The 20,690-nt window shown below is 35.7% G+C and overlaps 1 protein-coding gene across 3 annotated transcripts in view; it reads left to right on the forward strand.

Moving 5' to 3' along the window:
• The window catches only part of FAM126B (family with sequence similarity 126, member B), a 46,605-nt gene extending 27,753 nt beyond the window's left edge, over positions 1-18,852 (forward strand). Inside the window, exons 6-11 of one of the 3 annotated variants that reach the window (XM_012655754.1) lie at positions 2,890-2,985; positions 6,617-6,733; positions 7,253-7,340; positions 10,857-11,016; positions 11,781-11,948; positions 16,054-18,852. In XM_012655754.1, the coding sequence (XP_012511208.1) occupies positions 2,890-2,985; positions 6,617-6,733; positions 7,253-7,340; positions 10,857-11,016; positions 11,781-11,948; positions 16,054-16,655 (1,231 nt within the window). In that variant the 3' untranslated portion in view covers positions 16,656-18,852. The remainder of the gene's footprint in view (positions 1-2,889; positions 2,986-6,616; positions 6,734-7,252; positions 7,341-10,856; positions 11,017-11,780; positions 11,949-16,053) is intronic. The other 2 variants (XM_012655756.1, XM_012655755.1) reach the window with 2 other exon arrangements.
• The last annotated feature ends 1,838 nt before the right edge of the window (positions 18,853-20,690 follow it).

The raw sequence follows: 20,690 nt of genomic DNA on the forward strand, positions 1-20,690 counted from the left end.
CCTCCCCCCTGCTCAACGTCCAATAGATGTTAGTCTTATATGTGCACTAATGTGTTGATCAGTTAATACCAATTCGATGGTGTGAATTATTTTTGTTAATTAGTTTGGCCTCTCTGTTTTATTTGGTCTGTCTTCTGGAGCTTTTATTATTATATTTGGACATTGGACCTCCTGGATTGGTTAGCTTTCCTCTCCTATTTGCCATATCTTTTTCCTTTTGTTGTATTTTCTGGGATATCTGGGATGTTTCCTTAACTTCATCCACTGTCCCTTTCTTGAGTTTGTTATTCCCGCCATCATATTTTATATATCAGAAGATTTTTTTGTTCTCTGAGTGGTCTTTTGAAATGATCCTGTTCTTTTTTTTTAAGAAACAATATCTTCTCGTATTTTTGAGAATATTAATGATAATTTTCTTTATTCAAAAATATTTTTCTCTTTGTATACTATTTCCTCTAAATGGTCCTTTTTTCCCTGTTTCTTTATTTTAATCCCTTTTTCATGTTAGTAGAGTACCTCAGATATCTGCTAATCTTTTTTCCCTCATATTTAAAAATAGGGGAGTAAAAAATGAGAAGCTCTCACTATGTTAATATGACTGTGAACTTCACCATAGGGTGATCTTACTGGGCCATTCAGTTGAGAAATTTTTCGGGTCCCTATCTTTAAGTCTTTCCTCATAGGGTGATCAAATTCCCTAGAAGAAACTCTTGTAGTCTCTTAACTAGAGGTCTGGCTGCCAGTATTCTGGTGGCCAAGTGGGGAAAGAGAGCTTGAGGTCTCAATATCCAGGAAGGCATATTTCAGTATAATGTTCCTCCCCACCCTCACCCCACCCCTTGTACTCACCCTGACCTTCAAATCATAGTTGTGCCTGGTGGTTCCCAGGTAGAAATTCTTTTTTATCCTTTCAGAAAACAAACCTCCCCTCTCTTACCTAGATGTATGGAGAAAGAGAAGGGATCTGAAGGTATGAGTGCTTCCAAATTGGACTTTCAATTTGATTTTTAACTTTTCATTTTGTTTTTTTTTGAGACAGAGTCTCACTCTGTTGCCCGGGCTAGAGTGCTGTGGCATCAACCTAGCTCACAGCAACCTCAAACTCCTGGGCTCAAGCAATCCTTCTGCCTCAGTCTCCTGACTTTCTGGGACTACAGGCATGCACCACCATGCCCGGCTAATTTTTTCTACATATTTTAGTTGTCCAGCTCATTTCTTTCTATTTTTAGTACAGACGGGGTCTTGCTCTTGCTCAGGCTGGTCTCGAACTCCTGAACTGAAATGATCCACCTGCCTCAGCCTCCCAGAGTGCTAGGATTACAGGCACGAGCCACTGCACCCGGCCTTAACTTTTCATTTTAAAATAATTTCAGACTTAATAACAAAAATTGCAAAAATAGTACAAAGAGTTTCCACATACCCTTCATCATTCATCTATGGGAAGCTTTTTAGAAGTATAACTTCCCTGGGTTTTGCCCCAGAGATTCTAATTGGGTCAATCAAGGTTAAAACACAGAAATGTATGTTTTGAAAAAGGTCCTTAAACAACTAATGTGCATCCAGGTTTAGGAGCACTTTCTTAGAGGTTATAAAGACTAGAAAACCATATATTTATTCATTCAATAAATGTTTATTGAGCAATTATAATGTATTAGACACTTTATTGGATATTAGTGGTAGAGATGAATAAATTAGGGTCTCTTTTGTAAAGTTACTTATTACTTTAACAGGTGAAACAGAGCTAGAGGCTGAGAATTACAATTCAGTGGGGTAAATGCTGTGTTAGAGCTACACAGATAAGGGACCAGTTTACTTTAGCTGAGAGAATAAGAATGGCTTTATGGCTAAGGTAAAAAAGTTTTTTTTTCAGCATATTACGGGGTACAAATGTTTAGGTTTACATATATTGCCTTTGCCCCACCCAAGTCAGAGCTACAAGGGTGTCCATCCCCCAGATGGTGCTCACCACATCCATTAGGTGTGAATATACCCATTCCCACCTCCACCTCCCCCTGCCCAACACCAGATGAGTGTTGCTACTATATGTTCACGTAAGTGTTGATCAATTAATACCAATTTAATGGTGAGTATATGTGCTTGTTTTTCCATTCTTGTGATACTTCACTTAGTAGAATGGGCTCCAGCTCTATGTAGGATAATACAAGAGGTGCTAGATGACCATTGTTTTCTGTGGTTGGGTAGAACTCCATGGTATACATGTACCACATTTTATTAATCCACTCGTGTATTGATGGGCATTTGCATTGTGTCCACATCTTTGCAATTGTGAATTGTGCTGCTATAAACATTCTAGTGCAGATGTCTTTTTTTATAGAATGTCTTTTTTTTTCCTTTGGATAGATGCCCAGGCTAATGTAAAAATTTGAGCCAGGACTTGAAGTTTTAGCAGGAATCACCAAGTGAAAAAGTATATTCTAATAAGAAGGAGCAGCTTGTGTAAAAGCAAAGAGTTATGAAAGGTTACAGCATATTTGTGGAGTGGTAAGATTCATGTAGTATGGTAAATGTGGTGGGCAGTGGAGGGAAGTAAGGCTGGAAAGGTAGGTTGAGGATGGATTTTAAAGGACCTTGTGGTAAGTTTGGGTTTTATCACAAAGTCAATAGGAAGATGGACTTTGTTGATAGGAGAGTCACCTGTTTAAGTATGATGATTTATTTTTTAGAGAAGAAAATATAAAAGGCAGCAAGAGATATAACTTTTAATGAAAATAGAAACAGAAATCTTTTGAGGAGGATACTGCGGGAATCTGATTGAGAAATCATGAAGGTCAATATTAAGGCATTGTTATAACCGTCCAGTGAATAATTCATATACTATAGTCTCTAGAAATAATTGTAATCCTTTTCCCTGTGTTTGTTTTTTTTTAGGTTTGAAGTTCTGAGTTTTCTCATGCTGTGTTATAATTCTGCTATTGTGTATATGCCTGCCTCGTCTTACCAATCTCTTTGTCAGATGGGCTCCAGGTGAGAAGAGTAATCATTATTAATCTTCATATTTGTATATATTTTTTTTGTTTGAGACAGAGTCTCATTCTGTTGCCTGGGCTAGAGTGCCATGGCGTGAGCCTAGCTCACAGCAACCTCAAACTCCTGGGCTCAAGCGATCCTCCTGCCTCAGCCTCCCAAGTAGCTGGGACTATAGGCACGCACCGTGACGCCCGGCTAATTTTTTTCTATTTTTAGTTGTTTGGCTAATTTCTTTGCATTTATAGTAGAGACAGGGTCTCGCTCTTGCTCAGGCTGGTCTCAAACTCCTGAGCTCAAGCAATCCTCTCACTCAGCCTCCCAGAGTGCTAGGATTATAGGCGTGAGCCACCGTGCCCAGCCATATTTGTATATTTATTGAGCACATTCTCTATGCCAGACACTCTTCTAACTTCTGGTGATATGGCAGTAAACGAAACTCATGGAGCTCCATTCCTTTAGGAATCCTCATCCTCATGACTTCTTGAAAATGATTTCAGCATTAAATATTTTCTAGCTGGACATGGAACTCTACCAGGACATCTAAGTTTAGGGCTATTTAGTGATATACCTAATCACTCCCTAGATGCCAGTTATTATAAATCACTTCGAGAGCTTTGAATAGTCTTATGTATAGGGAAAGTCTTAAGGAATGTGCTCTTTTTCCCATACATTTCATAAATAACTGTCTCTGTGTTGGAGAAGTTGATTAGCAATAGCACCAATTATCTGTGTGTCTCATAGATTATAATCTTTATTAAATCAGAATTTCTAATAATTTGTACACACATGGACTGAAATTGAAATTTCCACTGTATCAAAAGAAATTTAATAATATAAATTAGTTTGGAGACAAGGGATGTTTAGAGTGACAGAATTTCAGTTATAAAAGGAATTCTGGGCCGGGCGCGGTGGCTCACGCCTGTAATCCCAGCACTCTGGGAGGCCGAGGCGGGCAGATTGTTTGAGCTCAGGAGTTCAAGACCAGTCCGAGCAAGAGCGAGACCCCATCTCTACTAAAAAAAATAGAAAGAAATTAATCGGACAGCTAAAAATATATAGAAAAAATTAGCCAGGTATGGTGGCACATGCCTGTAGTCCCAGCTACTCGGGAGGCTGAGGCAGGAGGATCGCTTGAGCCCAGGAGTTCGAGGTTGCTGTGAGCTAGGCTGATGCCACGACACTCACTCTAGCCGGGGCAACAGAGCCAGACTCTGCCTGAAAAAAAAAAAAAAAAAAAGGAATTCTGAGTTCATCCTTTCCAGCTGATTTTTACTTGACGAAACTGAGCCCAGAAAAAGGTTAAATGTTACATTAGTTTTCTATTTCTGCATCACAAATTACCACAAATATAGCAGCATAAAATATCACACACTTATTATTTCATAGTTTCTGTGCATCAGGAATCTGGGCACAGCTTAGCTGAGGACCTCCACTTAGGGTCTTACAAGGCTGCAGTTAAGATGTTGGCTGAAGTTGCAGTCTCATCTGAGGCTCAACGCTTGTTGACAAAATTCAGTTCCTGTGGTCCTAGGGCTGAGGGCTTCAGTTTCTTGTAGCTGTCTGCTGGAAGCCATCCTCAGCTCCCTGTACATTGGCCTCCCAACATAGGCAGCCTATAACATGGCAGCTTGCTTCTTCAAAGCCAGAGAAGGAATGAGAGAGACTCCAGCAAGACCTGTTACCTTATATAACATAATCACATACACATAATCATGGAATCCCATCACCTTTGCTGTATTCTGTTGGTTAGAAGCAAGTTACAGATCCTGCCCTTACTCAAAGGCGGGGAGGGGATGACATGATGTGAATACCAGAGGGGAGGGATCACAGGGATCATGGCTCCCTAGAGTCTGTGTACCATAAATGGTTTTGCTCAAATTCACATGCTGTTGTGTTACTGGGAGGAGAGCATGATCCTGTTTATAACAAAACTTATTAATTTTGCTAATTGGGGAAGGCCAATCTAAATTAGCTATAACTTTGATTTTATAGATTTTCTTAAAATAAGTATATTATTTTCTCTTGCCTATAACAACATGATTAGTGGCTAACAGAGTTCTTGTCTCTAATCTAGAGGCTGTTTAAGCACTTACTGCCTATCTGTAGATAAGTTTAGTTATAAGTGACTATTTTTGGTTCATTAAAAGAAATCTGCCAGCTCTGTTATTGGCAGCATATTGTGGCCTTTAATAGTTTCTTAATAATGAAAGGGATGGCAGAGTTTAGTAGTCCTCAAACTTTTGTTCACATCTCTAAAGAATTTTGGAAAACTATGTACCTCTGTAGCCAAGATGACATTTAAAAAGAAAAAAAGAAAAAATTATGTACCCCTTGTACATTTTTAAGTTTACATTCAAAATTTTTCATTCTATCTTAAATAGTTGCAAATTATATAATTTCTAGTATGTAAATGCTGACAATAAAAAATAGCTGTTTGGGTCACTATTTTAAATGTATGTAATGTAATATATATCTACAATGATGTGATACCCACCATCATCCATTTGAGGAATAAATGAACAAGCTCTGGCCAGGTGTGGTAGCTCATGCCTGTAATCCCAGCACTTTGGGAGGCCGAGGCAGAAGGATTGCTTAGGCCAGGAGTTCAATGCTACCCTGGGCAATATAGTGAGACCCCCATATCTAAAAAAAAAAATTTTTTAAATTAGCTGGGCATGGTGGCACATGCCTATAGTCCCAACTGCTGAGGAGGCTAAGGCAGGAGAATCACTAGAAGCCCAACAATTTGAGACTGCAGTGAGCTATGATTGTGTCATTGAACTCCAGGTTAGGTGACAGAGCAAGACCCTATCTCTGAGGGTGAAAAAAAAAAAGATAAAGCTCTTTAATAGTGTGACATTTTATTGTTCCTTTTTCTCCTTGGAATTTAATTTCCAATCCACTTTCCTCACATAATTTTATCTTAATATAATGCTGTCTTCAACTTGCAAGTCCTTTACTAATCACCTAATATACTTCTCTGCTACAAAAAATGTATTTAAATCGAATTTTATTTTTAAATTTCATGAGACCATAAGGCACTGAACACTAAAAAATTTCTTCTGGACTCACTAATTAACTAATAAGTTAATTGATTAAAATTATGTAAATACATTACAACTTTTGATAATTATCAAGCATAACTTTTTTGAAAGCATCTCTTAAAATGAGATGGAAGGTAGGGAGTTGTTTATGTTACTTTAATTAAAGATGGCCTCACAGACAAGGTATTTTGAAATGTCTCTTTGTTTTGAAATTGATATACTTCCCAGTGATTCACCCTGATACAATTTGGTATGAGTAAAAGTTATGCATATTTGTGTGTGTATGAGTGAGAAGAGGGAGAAAGATGATTGTGAAAGAAATGGTTAGCTATTTGAGAACAGTTGTTGCTTTTATGGATACAGTCCAGTAGAATATATGTTTATGAGGGTACAGATTTATTTATTTTTTTTTCAACTTTCACCTATTCATGACAAAATACCTAGGCCCAGAACAGTGACTGGCACATAACAGGCACTCAATAAATATTTGAGGAATGAATAAACTGAATAAATGAAGTTATGAAAGAAAAAACTTTTATTTAATGAATTGGGAAATCATACAAGTTAAATACATATTTCCCTAGGGTTTGTGTGAGTGGGTTTCCACGGCAACATGAAAAACATTGGAAAGAACTCTGCGGTCGAATAGTATTGGATCCTGAATTTATGGTGCAGCTTCTCACAGGGGTTTATTATGCTATGTAAGTAGGTGGAGCATGAAATTGTATGAATAATGTTTGGAAATTTTTCATATTTCTCTTTCTTCCTTATCAGAAACAACACTGAATCTTTTGTTCCATCATCAGCCCATTATTTTGTTTTTCTAATATGGTTTCCTTTTAGTACTTTTTAAATAGCCAAAGTATAACTAGTCATTAAAATTAGAGTCTAGAAATTGTCATGTTTTCTGTATGGAAAACTATGTATCTCTACATAGTTCATAACCCAGGTTTTCATGAATACATTAAATAGATTACTGTGAATATAAACATAATAAAAACCAATTTATGTGAAGAAACATCTGTAAACTATTTTAAACATAGTATTTGAAATCTTCCTTTTGTCCTTATAAGTAAAAGGGGGATAGTTTATAAATGAAATGATGTAAAAATTGATATGAAAATCTTCATGGCCAAAATAGTACGACTTAGAACAATAAAAAAAGTTATGATGAAGGTTAGAGATATTTGCCTAAGAGTGAATGATCTGCTTCTCCATAGGTATAATGGACAGTGGGACCTTGGCCAGGAAGTTCTTGATGACATCATTTATAGAGCTCAGCTAGAACTGTTTTCTCAACCACTATTGGTAAGTTATTATATTTATTCTTTATTAAACATACCTATACCTAAAAAAAGGTACTACTGGGTCAAAAAAAATTATTTTGTTTTGTTTTTTTATTGTTGTCGTTGTTGGGTTTTTTTTGTTTTGTTTTGTTTTTGAGACAGAGTCTTACTCTGTCACCCAGGCTAGAATGCTGGGTGTTAGCCTAGCTGACAGCAACTTCACACTCCTGGGCTCCAGTGATCCTCCTGCCTCAGCCTCCCAAGTAGCTGGGACTTTTGGCACCACTACGCCTGGCTAATTTTTTCTATTTTTAGTAGAGATGAGGTCTTAATCTTGCTCCGGCTGGTCTTGAACTCTGAGCTCAAGTGATCCTCCTGCCTCAGCCTCCCAGAGTGCTAGGATTATAGGCATAAGCCACAGTGCCCAGCCAAAAAAAATTTATTTTTAAATTAAATTTGATTTTTTTTGAGACAGGTCCCATCCTATTGCCAAGGCTGGCATGCAGTAGTGCAATCATAGCTCACGGCAGCCTCAAATTCCTGGGCTCAAACGATTTTCCAACCTCAGCCTCCTGAGTAGTTAGGAATGTAGACCCACACCACTGTACCTGGCTAATTTTTAAATTTTTTTTTAGAAATGGGGTCTCACTATGTTGTCCAGGCTGGTCTTGAACTCCTGGCTTCAAGTGATCCTCCCACCTTGGCCTCCCAAAGTGCTGGTATTACCGGTGTGAGCCACTGTGCCCAGCCAGGGTCAAAAAATATTTAGTATGTGAGGCAATCCAAATTATTATGGGAAAAAATTTATTTCATAATAACAACTGGTTAACTATTGGGAAAAAAGCAAAATTAGTTTAGATCCTTTCCATCTACCACTACCAAAATAAAGCTCCAATAAATTAAAGAATTAAGTGTTTTGAAATCCTTTAAGAGAAGAAAAGGTTCTACATACTTATTCAAATTTTTAGACAAGGGAAGACTTTCTAAGCTTAAGCAATAAGACAAGTCACTAAAAGAACATTGATTTTTTTTTCCCCACATAAACATCTAAATTCTAAACCATCAGTTTTTCAAAAACAAAATTAGTGTTCAGTACACCAACTGAAAAAAATATTTTCAGCAGGCGTGACAAGAACAAGAGAATTAATATTTTATTCTGAATAAAAAGATTTCATACTCTACCACAAAATAAGTAAATCTCTGAATGGTAAGTTATCAATTAAAAACCAAATGTAAACATCCAATAGTGGATTGAGAAAGGCATTCTTTATGTTACAGTGGTAGTACGAAACAACTCTAAACATCCTTTTGCAGAAGCAGTTTGGTAATGTGTGGTGTTTTTTTTTTTGTTTGGGTTTTCTTTGACCTTCTATCCCAGGTCTAGCGATGTATTCCAGGAAACTAATTTAAATACCAACAAAATGTATTATAAACACTATTACAGTGCTGTTTTTAATTGCAAAGGAATAAAAATAGTCTAAATGTTCCACAGCAGAGAATTATTTAAGTTCTATGATATTTACATGATGAAATTATATATTTGAGATTTTATATTAAAGAAAAATGCTAGGCCGGACTCGGTGGCTCACGCCTGTAATCCTAGCACTCTGGGAGGCCGAGGTGGGTGGATCGCTCAAGGTCAGGAGTTCAAGACCAGCCTGAGCAAGAGTGAGACCCCGTCTCTACCAAAAAAAAACTAGAAATGATCTGGACAACTAAAAATATATATATATAGAAAAAGTTAGCTGGGCATGGTGGCGCATGCCTGTAGTCCCAGCTACTCGGCAGGCTGAGGCAGAAGGATTGCTTGAGCCCAGGAGTTTGAGGTTGCTGTGAGCTAGGCTGACGCCACGGCACTCACTCTAGCCAGGGCAACAAGGCGAGACTCTGTCTCAAAAAAAAAAAAAAAAAAAAGAAAAATGCTAGCTTGTATTAGGTTGAAAAATACAACTATTTTTTTTTAAATCTAGATGGGACAGAGGAAACACACAAAATGCTAATAGTTGTCTAGGTGATTCAAGTGTGGATGTTTTTACTTCTTTCCAATTTTCTAAGCTTTTTGTACTATTCTTATAAGTTGTACTCTTAAAATATTATGTTCTGCTTGCAGCACTTAAGAGTACAAGTTTTCAAAAAGCCATTTATCTCTTTTTTTAGTATTTTAAGCTAAATATAAATTTATTGAGTTAGCATTTGCAGTAATTCTCAGATATTTGAATTCCCATTTTTTCTCATCTCGGCGTTCCTAATTTTACCTTAAGGGCTGTATTAAAACCAATGGATATGGCTGGGTGCTGTGGCTTACACCTGTAATCCTAGCACTCCGGGAGGCCGAGACGGGAGGATTGCTTGAGCTCAGGAGTTCGAGACCAACCTGAGCAAGAGCAAGACCCTGTCTCTACTAAAAATAGAAAAAATTAGCCGGGCATGGTGGCACGTGCCTGTGGTCCCAGCTACCTGGGAAGTTGAGGCAGGAGGATTGCTTGAGCCCAGGAGTTCGAGGCTGCCGTGAGCTAGGCTGATGTCACGGCACTCTAGCCGGGGTAACAGAGTGAGACTCTGTCTCATTCATAGATAAATAAATAAATAGATAGATAGATAAAAAGATAAATTACAGCATCATAATAGTACTCTGCATTTATGAAATTCTTTAAATTCAAAGTTTAGGGTCAGGGATCTCTGAGGAACCCAATAAATAATAACTCTTTTCCTTACTCAAATCTAGAGCCATGTGATAAACAGACAAAATAGTTGGCAAATGGAGAAACAACCATTATCTTTATTACTAACAAAGGCTAAACTGAAAGACCTAGCTCCCCACCTTCCATCTAGAGCATGGAATAGGCCACTGGAGGGAAGGTTTGAGTGGGAAGATCAGGCACACCCATCCAGCTTGCTACCTTCCATTTGTGCTTGTCCAAGTGGAGAGGGAAGGAAGAAAGACAATCCTTTTGCTCAAGATCTTTGCCAGATTAAGACAATCCCGTTAAGAAACTTGGACCAGTTAAATGGCAATTACTCACCACCCAGGTATCTCACTCTCCTCTTCAGGGAGCAGAAAGTGGTGGGAGAAAATGCCAGAAGAATTTAGGGAAAATTTCTCCTCATGTAAACCAAGGAGTGGAGAAAATCCTAATGTTTATCAGAGATTAAATTTTGCATGTTTTCATCATTCGAAGAATCAGATACTGATTCTAAACTGACCTATATCAGGGTTCAAATGTTAAATAATTTTTCTTTCTTTAGAATGCTTTTTCTCTTCGATGGTAACTTAAAGGAATCAGTGGTATTGTGACTCACATTTTTAAAAAATAAATTCCATTTCAAAAGCCTGCCTGAAAAGAACTTTGCTTCAGATTTAAAAAAAAAAAAAAAAAAACCAGAACAATGGAGATACATTTCTGACAAATTTATACTTTTGTATGTTAAAATACAAGTTTTAAATACATATTCCAAAAATGATGGAAACATGAAGTGTAGAATATACAAAAACTATATATTGGTTGTAAATTTGTATAGACTCACATTATCATTTTAGGTTGCCAATGCCATGAAAAACTCATTACCATTTGATGCTCCTGATTCTTCACAAGAAGGCCAGAAAGTACTTAAAGTGGAAGTCACTCCAACAGTGCCGAGGATTTCTCGGACTGCAATTACAACAGCTTCAATCCGTCGTCACAGATGGAGGAGAGAAGGTGAGTGCAAAATCCCCGTAGTCTACTCATGGATTCAAGTAAATTTATCACTGTTTTTACAGACTGTTTTAACAGATGATATTATAAGGACTCTATATAATTAAAGTATTAATAAAATTTTTCAGTTTTTAAAAATAGCACTAGAAATGTGATTAAGTGCCTAAAGTTATTTTAATATAAATGTATGTATATTTATAAATTAGAAAGATGTTATTTAGACTGCTTTATGAATGTTAAAACAGAAAATAAGATCAGGTTAATTTTTGGTTTTTTTTGAACTAGTAATAACAATAGGAAAGAAATTGCTTTAACTCTGTTACCATACTGGAAAAAAAAGGTGCATGTATGAGCATTGTGGGAAAAAAACTATATAACCGGCCAAACTAACAGTATAATACAGGCTATTCATAAAATAATTGATTCTTGTTTTTGGATTTTTATCTTTGCTTTTCCTTTTTTGTAAGTGCTGAATCCAGCAGTATTTCATAGACATATGGTACTTGAATAGTCAAGCTGTCTTGCCTAAAAGATATTAATTGCCATTTTAATGATCCCAATTTTTCTGTCCTATTCATTTGCAAACCTCACATTGTTCATCTGCCGCCTTATGTGTGTGCATGCTGTGCACACACATGCTAACTATATAAATAGTGTTTGTGTTTATATCATATCCATATATACATTCTCTTATCTGCCTGGGTCAAAATGCTCAGAAAAGAATAGAGCAGCACAAAAGCACTAAAATTTTATATGTTGAATCCCAGATGGCTTTGACTTCTCAAACGAGGCTGACTCGAGTATTCCTGGCTCCCCGATCCAACTCGGCTCCACTGACCTAGGGATCAAACGTGTGCAAGAGGGGGAGGTGCTGGTGCGCAGGACCCCTGAGCATGGCTCGTCGGAGCCCAACTCAGCAGCAGCCACAACAGAGGGTAGGACAGAGATGAGGAGGCAGAAGTCAGTGAGGCAGTTGCTGGAGAAAGATCCTGGCTCTCTATCCCCAAGCAGAGTATCTTTCCATTCTAGTGTGTGTTTTCACTATCCCAGGGTGTTATTAGCTCCTCCCTGCAAAGCACCCTCCCTCCCATATGCCTAGCACCAGGTCAGATACAATCTTTAGTTGCCATTTGTGCTGGCCTGGAGTCTGCATCCCTGTGTAATCAAAGAACAGCTTGGCATGGCTACTAACAAGGCAGGGGCCTGTCTCCAAAAGATCTGCAAATGCTTGGAATTTTTTCATTACTGAGCATGTTTATTCTAACATTAGGAAAGAAAAATGCACCCAATGGACATGAGCCTGATTAGTCAATATGAATGATTTCATTTATGAAATAATTAATTCTTTAAAAATCTGTGAAGAGAGTTTTAAAACATTACTATATTATCTTTGAGAAATTGAAGTGGAGCCTACCAATTTATCTGTGATCCTTGGGTGTTCAATTAACAAGAATTTTTTTTATCTCTGACAGAATATGCTGATATTGATTGGTTTTTTTTATAATCTGCAGATTAAATTGCCTAGGTCTGCCTAGTGAACTACTGACCTCTTTCCTCTATAAATGTACTATTCTGGTGCACACTACATTTTATAATTTATTGTAAATAAGGGCTATATTTTGTAGCTCCCAAACAGAACTGAAATATATTGTGAAAGGACAGACATTCTAGTAGATCCTTGTTTCTACAATGCAGGTATCTCAAAATGAGAATTTTTTTTACACATACAACTCACCACCACTATCTGTAAAAGAACACTTCTCTCTGATAGGACAGTATTTACTTGCTGTTTTGCATGTAATCCCTTAGGAGTTAGCTTTGTGAAACAGGGAACTGTAGCCAAATAGTTTTTTTTTTTTATTATCTAATGTATTGCTGCTGTGGTATCTTTACACTAATTTATGAAATAAACCAGGTAGTTTTAAAAGAGGTTATATATTTTTACTTATTTTAAAGACCAAACATACATAAAGCAGTTAAATTCCACCTTAGGGAAGTCTCTTGCTCTTTGGTGCATTAGAAATTTGAGCATGCTCAGTAAGAATCTAAATCTACTCTCTGTTTCCTTGCCCAATTGCCCAGATTGACCTTACTTCATTTAACAGTGTTGCATGTGCATGACCTAGGGACCTAAAAAAGTTGGTGCATTTTAGAAGTCCTCCTTTAGATGGCTGTGAAAGATGCAGCCTTCCCTTTTTGTTTTTTATATATCTCTATGTTATCCCTAGGAATCAGTTTTATCTTGTATAAACACATAAAAATGAGAATGTGAATACATGTGGAACCAAGCGTTGGCCTAAATTGAACAACAGCCTATTTCTCAACATTCTTGGTGACTAAATGAGCCATTTGATGTATATCTTCTAACATTGTTAGAATGTTGGGAGCATTTGTGTTAAATGCAGTACTATATTAATTAACAGTTGATGAAATTCTAGAAAGTGTGAGATTAGGTTGAAGCATTTCTTCTAATTCATCAAAAGTCATAGACTTTGAAACAAAGGAACCAAAATAGTAGTTCCTTTTTAATATCCTATTATATATTAAAATACCCTACTTTAACATCTCTTATTACTTATCTCAATGGGGGGTAAGATGGTATAGCCACGAGGAAAGAGAAGTAAGTTTCTTGAGTATGTTTGAAATTTCTAAAAAAGTTATTTTACCTTTTAGTCTAGATTAAATGTGGTTTTTAAATCAATATTAATATAAGCTAAATTTATGAGAAAAGCCAGCCATCAATAGAAAAGTTCATTAAAAATCCTTTTCAGTTGGCTCTTTGGATCATGAATGGTATTATTGTCACCTAGGGAGAAAATTACAAAGGAAAAATGTTTTGAGACACAATTGCCTTTTTATTCCCTGAGGCTTTTTAAGCAGCAGGAAGGAAATTACTAAAAATTATGAAAAGTTTTGATAATTCTGAAGTCTGCTGGAGATTTTGGAAGGCGTCTATGCTTACCATTACACCATCAACGCCTCCTGCTGGAGTTTTTTGATTAGCATAGATTACTGGCTTTAAAAAAAAAGAAAGAAAGAAAGAAAACATTTTCTATGATGGATTTAAGTGGTTCTGCAGTCAAAATTGGACTGATTATATGTTGAAGGGAGGAAAAAAACAAAAAAAGAAATTGAAGGGAAACTATAAGCCCATCACCTACCTTTCTCCTGATTGTCAAGTAACATTCCATTTGTGACTTTTAAAGCTAGAATTAAAATTATTACTAAACTGAGGACATTACCTGTGATTAAAATATAGTCAGCATTCCATCATATTGAAACAGCATTGCTTAGTATATAAAATATAAGTAGATTCTCTTGCATGGTGGCTTTTATGTTATCATCCTTTTTATGGCCATATTGCTTGGGCATCAGATCTGCATGCAGCAAGGTTCAGAAGCTTGCACTAAATCTCTCAGTCTCCTTTCCTAATTAAATAGATAAACCCAACAATACATTTCTGTTCTCTCCCAGTTTTGTATTACTATAATAATATCAATTCTGAACCAATAACTATCTTTTCTTGGGCATTTTGCAGTTCTTCATACTAATTGTAAGTAAATTACTAAAATGATATATGAATATAATTTAAAGTTTTTATTTTGAAGTACATTATATACAATTCTTTTGGAGGGGTCGAGAGAAGTGGTGTCAGCTGCTACTGTTCTTAGTAAATGCATTTTCATATGGCTTTGCATGATAATTAAAGATTATTAAACTGCTGGATATAACAAGGTACCTTTTGCTTTAAGGACAGACTATTTCACTCTTCTTTAGAAAGAAGAAAATAATCCATATTAGAAAATATAGCTAAGAAAATATTTTAATTTTTCCAGGTACTATGTTAAATAAAAGATTGTATTTAAATATTTTATATATATTTTGCTTAGGTAACCTGTATCTCAAAGTAATATTTGTTTAGATTCTTTCCTAAAATTTTACCATAACTATAATGTTGATATCTGTTTTGTAGATTCATATTAAACTTTCTTGCAGGCTGGGAAACTTATTTAATGAGGTAGCAAACCAATATCTGTTTTTGAAAGAAGCAAATGTATTACTTTCTGAGACTACTGATCATACTTTCAGTAAGAGCATTGGGCTTTCTGGAAACCACAAGCTCAATATATTATATATGCTTCTCTTCTTCCCACAAAAACCCCAAGATAAGATTTCTTTCATTAACTGCAGTTTATGCATGAAATGTGATGGGACACTATAGTATTTTGTGATTGTGACAATAATATGTCTCAATGCTAAGAGTTCAAAATATTGTAAAAATACACAATACAGAAAATAAAAATCCTTCTTAAATATTTCTGCTGGTTCCCTACCCCTGCTCCCTGATATTGTCTTCACATTAATTGATCGAGAAAATGTGGAAAACAGTGAGTAGATGTGTCCATAAGACAAAATATAATTGTGAAGTTGCTGGAAGCAATGTAGTTTTTAGTTTTAAGTTAGAAAATTTACTAGTTCTACATTAAAGGTTTTAAAGCCATACAAAAGCAGTTACCTGTTGAATAGATATAAACTTTTATTTCAATTATAAAGGATTTGGCTTATATGCATAAATGAGTTTTTGGTATAATTCCGGGTAACTGAAGTTATGAGAGGGTCTCTTTTGTACAGTCTATCTTATGGTAGGTTAAAGAAGGTGAGGGAAGAGTTCTGTTTTTTTTGAATAGATAGATATGGTCATTTCAACTAAATGATAGAGTGTATTGTAAGGATTTATGTTAACAAAATCTATTTTACCTAATTGTTCTATGTGGCTAAATGTTGATAGTATACCAAGTATGTTTCTGAATAGTTTTACAAAAGCTGGACTAATCATCAAAGCTGAATGAACAGAATGAATAGCATATTAGAATTCTGTGTCGATTAAGGTTTATTCCTCTAAATTTTTTAGGAGTAGTGTTGATAGTAGGGCCATTGCCAACCTATAGCAACCATTACTCAAGAGATAAGGTCAGTGTTGTTATTCACAGCTGCTTCTTAATTTAGCTACTGCTGAGTCTGTCTGATTTGTTTTTTTAGGTGCTGAGGGTATAAATGGAGGAGAAGAGTCTGTAAACCTGAATGATGCAGATGAAGGATTTTCATCAGGGGCTTCCCTCAGCAGTCAGCCAATTGGGACCAAACCATCCTCCTCTTCTCAGAGGGGAAGCTTAAGGAAAGTAGCAACTGGGCGGTCAGCCAAAGATAAAGAAACAGCTTCTGCCATCAAATCCAGTGAGAGCCCTCGAGATTCATTAGTTCGCAAGCAGTATGTACAGCAACCAACTGATCTTAGTGTAGATTCAGTTGAGCTGACACCAATGAAAAAACACCTGAGCCTGCCTGCTGGCCAGGTGGTGCCAAAAACCAATAGTTTAAGTCTAATCCGGACAGCCAGTGCTTCCTCAAGTAAATCATTTGACTATGTAAATGGCAGTCAAGCAAGTACCAGCATTGGGGTTGGCACTGAGGGAGTTACTAATTTAGCAGCTAACAGTGCTAATCGATATTCAACTATCAGTCTACAGGAAGACCGGCTAGGTCAAACTGGTGAAGGTAAAGAGCTCCTCAGCCCAGGAGCCCCCTTAACCAAGCAGTCTCGATCCCCAAGTTTTAATATGCAGCTAATATCCCAGGTGTAGTTTTGACATCCTCTCTTCTCTTTCTGCTTACCTTTTAAACTGAACATATTTCATTGTGTAAGAAGACACTTCATCCCACATTGTGAAAATACTGGTCATCATAATGAGATTTGATTTAGTTTAGGTATCTTCATACTGTATTTTGTATGGAAACAGCAATAAGGTTTTCTTTTCCCTCCTTCCTATATCTTCTCTTCACCTATTCCTTGTAAATGTGTTTGTGAAGCAGTATAAAATGTTTGCCTTTTCTATGCCTTCCTTTCTCCTTGGGTGATGTGCAATCCATCGTAGGCTGATCGGTCCCATTTCAACACTGTGAGCTGAGGGTACATAAGAGGAAATGGTGTATATGATCCCTATGAAATGATTCTTTGGCTTTTGCTTAAAAACAAAACAAAACGGGTTTGTTTTCATAATCTATAGAACTATGAAGATTACTGGATCATATTTTTTTCTCTCTTAACCAGGAGTGCCTCAGAGATTCTGCTATGACTTTGGACTTCTCTGAGTCTGTGCAATCATATTCTGGAAAAGCATGGGGAAAGGTGGTAGATTGCTGCTCTTTTTCATTAAAATGAGGGTAGCTCTTTTTTCCCCCATCTCCTTTATCTCGAGGACATAAATGTTCAATTACTGAGGCATTTAAATCAAGTTGTGACCACCTCCATTGGAGGGCAGGGCTCTAAGTTGATTGTGTAATTGATAATGCACTTTCTCAGTGGCTCTATAGTCATTATTAACATGTCTTCCCTCTTCCCCACAAGGACATAAGGTCATTTCTGTCCTTAAAATTTGAACAACTAACAAATCAGAGAATCCAAGAGGCAAGTTGTTTCCCAGGAATGATTGACACTTTGGTGCTGGGGTTTTGTGGGGGGAGGGGTAGTTTTTGTTTGGCTCGTGTGGGATTGTGCGTGTGAGGGGAGGTTTTGATTGTTTTTTTTCTTTACCTTTGTGAACTGATGATGACTGAAGTAGAATAGTACATCTTCAGGTAAAGAGAGGGATTTCTCAATCCACTTTCTGTGATGTCAGACTATTAGAGAAACCCTTTCAGCTGCTTTCTGGATGTATCTAAATTCAGTCAGATATTTTGGATTAAGAAACCTGAAGACCTGATAGATCACATACTCCAAGGAACTGTATCAGGGACAGATAATTGGCTGAAAACACTGATGCTTCAATGTGACACATTTTTTTTAGAACATTTCTACCAGGGGGTACTGACTTGATTTCTCCTACAAGGACCACACTGCCTTTGTGTTTAATGTAATGCAATTTGTGGACACTCTAATCATATATCTGCAAAGTTTCTCATTTTTTATAAAACTTTGAAATCATGCCAGTAAGCTAGATATTGAATGTATGTAAGTAGCATTTGGTAACTGCTGAAAGGCTTAAAAAAAAAAAATACATTATTGGTTAAAAAAAATTTAGTTCTGATTTGGTTCAATAAGATTTTATTATAACCTCTTCTAGGTCTCAGGCACTAATGTTTGAAAAAGAAGGGAATATATTCAGTTTTTAAAAATCAGTGTATTGTGATTTGAACTGCTATAAGTTATCCTTCCACAAAATACATCAGAGCAATTAGTGCTTTGTACATGTATATGTTTTTACTTTATTATTGTGAAAGAAAAATATACTGAATTTATAGAAAGCAAGTATTCTCCTAATTAACAAAGTTTAAAATTTTATCTCTACCAATTAAAATTATGATAGATTTTGATAAATAGAAAAATGCCTCTTGTTTTTTTCACACCTAAAAATTCCCCCCTTTTATTTACTATAAGAACATTTTTTTTAAAGAGGGACTTTCTGTTAGAATTTTTATAAGAATAATGAGATGCTTGTTTGAATTTAGTAATCTGTAACATTTTTCAGCTCATATGAAAATGGAAAACTGTAATAGAACCTGAACTAGTATCTACAACATTGCCAAAGTCTGGGGTAAAGATAAAAGTTGATAAATAGACAATTTATTGATTTTGTGTGTATGAGTGTGTGTGTGTATATATGATGTGTATATGTATATATCACAGAGACATATTTTAGATATCCGTTGGATGTCAAATAAATGAAAAGAATTTAAAAACAGCCAAAATAAATGAGGTGTAAAGGTCTATAACATGGTAAGGATGGCAGAGTTTCAGGTATGTAAGAAAAGAAGCATTGTGCTTACCTGGGAGCGAGATCTTGGCTTTGGCTGGAAGTCAGTCACTTTATGGCAGAAATACCTGGTTTTTGGAGGCTAAAGGACTGTTTTTAATTCAACAAATTATACATTTATTGGTATCTAAATCTAGCATGATTTTAGTTAAAGCACAAAAGAAACACCAAATAATACCAAATTACAGCAAAAGCTGTAATAAATATAATAAAGTTTTTCTTTGGTTAGAAATCATACGTTAAACCTGAAAAGTTGGTTTTAAATAATTTTCATCTTAGAGGATTTCATTTATCTGTGTATACATATATATTTTGTATGTATACATACTCGTTAATGTTTCATGACCCTGTAACATTTGTTTTCCATTCTTTTAGGTGATATGATTTGGCCCCAATGAAGAAACATTTCATTTAGTCTAAACTTTGCATTCAGGGTCTTGGAACAGATTTCTTGTGCAAGATATAGTTAAAATGGAATGAGTTAGTTTAACAAACTGGAAGTCAAATTTTCTAAGAGATTTTTGATAGGCATTTGCATTACTTATTGGCATTTAATTAAAAAGTTTTATTTCTGACATACAACAGGTGTTACAAATATATGCCAGCAATATTCATACTTCATCTTTTAACAACCTTTTGTTTTATACTTACTACCATAAAAAAGTCTACCCGTCTATAGAAAAGATATTAGGGAGAAAATACTTGTTTTCTATAGTAAAACAATTTGGTTGATGCCATCTATGCCAGGTTGGATTAAGGAATACAAAGAAATATCTGAAGGTTTTGGGAACGCTTTTCTATGACATTAATTACTAGAAAGCAAACTAAAATGTAAAGTGAAAAGTTAACTTAGAATTAAGATTTTTAAATATGAAAATATTTTAAAAAGCCAGGGAGAGAATGGCTATAATTTTAAATCTTGATCTCTACCACCACCCATACCTTTCCAGTTTACTCTTTGCCTATTTATTATAGGATCAGAATGTTTGTGCTAGAAGATACCCTAGAGATAATCTAGCTAGTCTCCCACACCCCCTTCCCACCCCACATTCATCCTCAGGAAACTGAGGCTCAAAGAAATTGTAACGTGATCAAGATCACATAACTAAAGGAGAGCCAGAATTAAACCTAGTCTCCCGTCAAATGCATATTAAAACCCACTGCCTCCTTTTATGCATACTGTGATAAATGTGGTATGTAACACTTTCCATTTCTGTAGATTCCTTACAGTTCTGGCCCAGTAGTTGCTGAATACAGCATAGTAAGAAAAGTATTAAATCCAGAAAAAAGATAAAGTAATATAGATGGGGAAGTGTTAGAAATGTTATCTATACAGACGTAAAGATAGATGGGTAGATATACATTATTCTTTGTTCTAATTTATGCCTTACTATTTTCTGCCACACAACAGTTGTATGCTGCCATTTTATAGTTAATTATATTTCTGGGGATTTATTTAATGCAAAATAAACTCAATGAAATAAATGGCTTTGATCAGTGTTCCTAGCTATTTTAAAGTAATTTTTTAATCAGCCAGCTTTCAGTCACCAAGGTGGCAAATTAATTATATTGCACAGTGGGATATTAGAAGGTAAAGATTAAATAAATTTGATCCTGTTAATTTCTAATGTAGAAAGAGAGATTGAATCTTATGCTTAGAGCAGATACAAGCAATATTTCCTTATGTGACTGAAAAAGGTTTACAGCGTGAAGCTTATGATTCCATAATGGAACCGTAACCATATGTCATTTAAAGTGTATATACCATATAAAATGTCTTAAATGCAGTAGTCTCAGCTATATAAGCTCATTATTTACAACCTATATTCTCAAATTCCACTTAGTAGCTTTAAATTAATTATAATT

Source organism: Propithecus coquereli, unplaced genomic scaffold (genome assembly GCF_000956105.1).
Source record: "Propithecus coquereli isolate 6110/MARCELLA unplaced genomic scaffold, Pcoq_1.0 Scaffold113, whole genome shotgun sequence".
Classification (NCBI taxonomy): Eukaryota; Metazoa; Chordata; class Mammalia; order Primates; family Indriidae; genus Propithecus; species Propithecus coquereli.